At 35.9% G+C, this 1,823-nt stretch overlaps 1 protein-coding gene across 1 annotated transcript in view; it reads right to left on the bottom strand.

Moving 5' to 3' along the window:
- The window catches only part of LOC140327366 (uromodulin-like), a gene marked incomplete in the record, with an annotated part of 7,400 nt that extends 6,591 nt beyond the window's left edge, over positions 1-809 (bottom strand). The window contains 2 exon segments of the mRNA XM_072406756.1: positions 84-179; positions 415-809. Of these exon segments, the coding sequence (XP_072262857.1) occupies positions 84-156 (73 nt within the window).
- Between the last annotated feature and the right edge of the window lie 1,014 nt (positions 810-1,823).

Consider the following 1,823-nt stretch of genomic DNA (forward strand, 5'->3'; position numbering starts at 1 on the left):
TATGCAGTAACCAGGTACAGCTATAAGAATACAACGGTTTTCATGATTCTATAAACATTATGCATGTTTGGAAGTTCTCTTACCTCCTTGTAAATTAATTGAATTTGAGATGGTGGGTGATAGAAGCAGCAAAATAGTCACTGACAATGCCTGCATCCTTCCAATATTCCTTCATGCAACTAAAAGTAAATGTAAAAATACAAATTCCATGAATAGATTGTCTGACTTATGAAGAACACTTAGATATTAGGAGAACATTGGACAATTCCAGCATAGTTGGGGCTTTGTAGGCACCAATAATGTCCCATCTGTGCCGGAATTGTCCAATGTCCTTCTATACCAGTCGGGGACATGGAATTTATCCAGTGAAGCTCCAATTCCTCTCTTTGTAGTGCAAACTTTGCCTGTACTTACTTAAGGATATGCTGGAGCCCAAATATCCCTGCAGGATTGTCTTCTCCTGGGCTTATACTGATTTTATATAGAGGACGGGGTACGTGAGGTCTCTGCTTTTATTTCTGTTTCCCTCCCGCTTTTATAATTTATCCCCGACTCATTCACATCCATGACATAAAACAATGCACAGCACAACAATAAGGTGTTGTAAAGAAATCTAACAAAGACAATGTGATGTACAATAAAATAAGCTCATATGATCTAATTAGATGACATGGAAAATATTTAACTTTTAAAGTAGAACAAATAAAATTTTTATTTCACCTGAACTTACCTGAGATTCATCCTTAGGTGAATATTGCCATCCCATGAAATGCCATAATAAGGGCAATCCATAAAGTTATGACAGTTTAGGGGTAATAAACCCCTGCTGAAAACTGAACACAAAACATTGAATAAAACAATGAGAAGATCTTGTGCACAATGACACGCAGACATTATAAAGTTGGCACAATCTTACCTTTATTATCAGCAGGAGATTGTTATCCTGAGCTGAGAGAACCACAAGGACGGCCATTGCAGTTCTACCTAAACCACTCGCTGTCTTCTGATTGGAGGAATATGCTACCACGGGTTCAATGTAAATCCTGTAGGTTCAAAATCTGATGATCTGGGCAAATTTACGCAGAAATTCAAAATGCCAAATTTTTAGTAAAATAATGCTCTGCGTGACTAATAAACTTGGGTCAGAAAGCTTAAAATATTTTCCTTATTTTATGTTAATCTCATATATAATCCCCAAATAATCTTTCCTTTACCTATACTCACCCTGCAATAAAACACAAATGACGAAGTGTTCTGTGAATTTTCTGACTTGGATTGGAACATGGAATCCATCACTCGTGTATCTGACATTTTATAACATTTTTATGGCATCATTTCTCTGCTCTGTTGTTATAAAAGCTTTTCTTTGGTAAATTGAGTCAGTCGACCATCACAATAAAAGGAACTCTGGAAGGAATTTGTGTGGTTTATTACTTTTTATTACACCTTTTCCCCACATTTTACAGCAATATCTACAACCAAAGTGCGCTCTGTGCAAAAGTCGCTCCCAAAAACAAGAAGAATTGTTTTCATTTATCACAAATGTTCTGACAATTTTGGCATTTTTAAAATGTTAAACCAGCTTTGAAAGCTCATCAGAAATAAAGAATTACCCAGAACTGCTTTGACAAATTAAAAATAGTTGTGTTCATTCTTGATTTAAGCAGTAAATAATCCCTTTGGGCGCTCTGTTTTGGACATTTAAATATATACTATGCAGGAAAAGCTGACTTTCCTGATAGTTAAACATTTTGATCTATAGAAGGTGTCACCAAAGCCATTTACCACAGCGGATATGGTGATTGAATACGGACAGAAGGATG

Source organism: Pyxicephalus adspersus, chromosome 3 (assembly GCF_032062135.1).
Source record: "Pyxicephalus adspersus chromosome 3, UCB_Pads_2.0, whole genome shotgun sequence".
Taxonomy (NCBI): domain Eukaryota; kingdom Metazoa; phylum Chordata; class Amphibia; order Anura; family Pyxicephalidae; genus Pyxicephalus; species Pyxicephalus adspersus.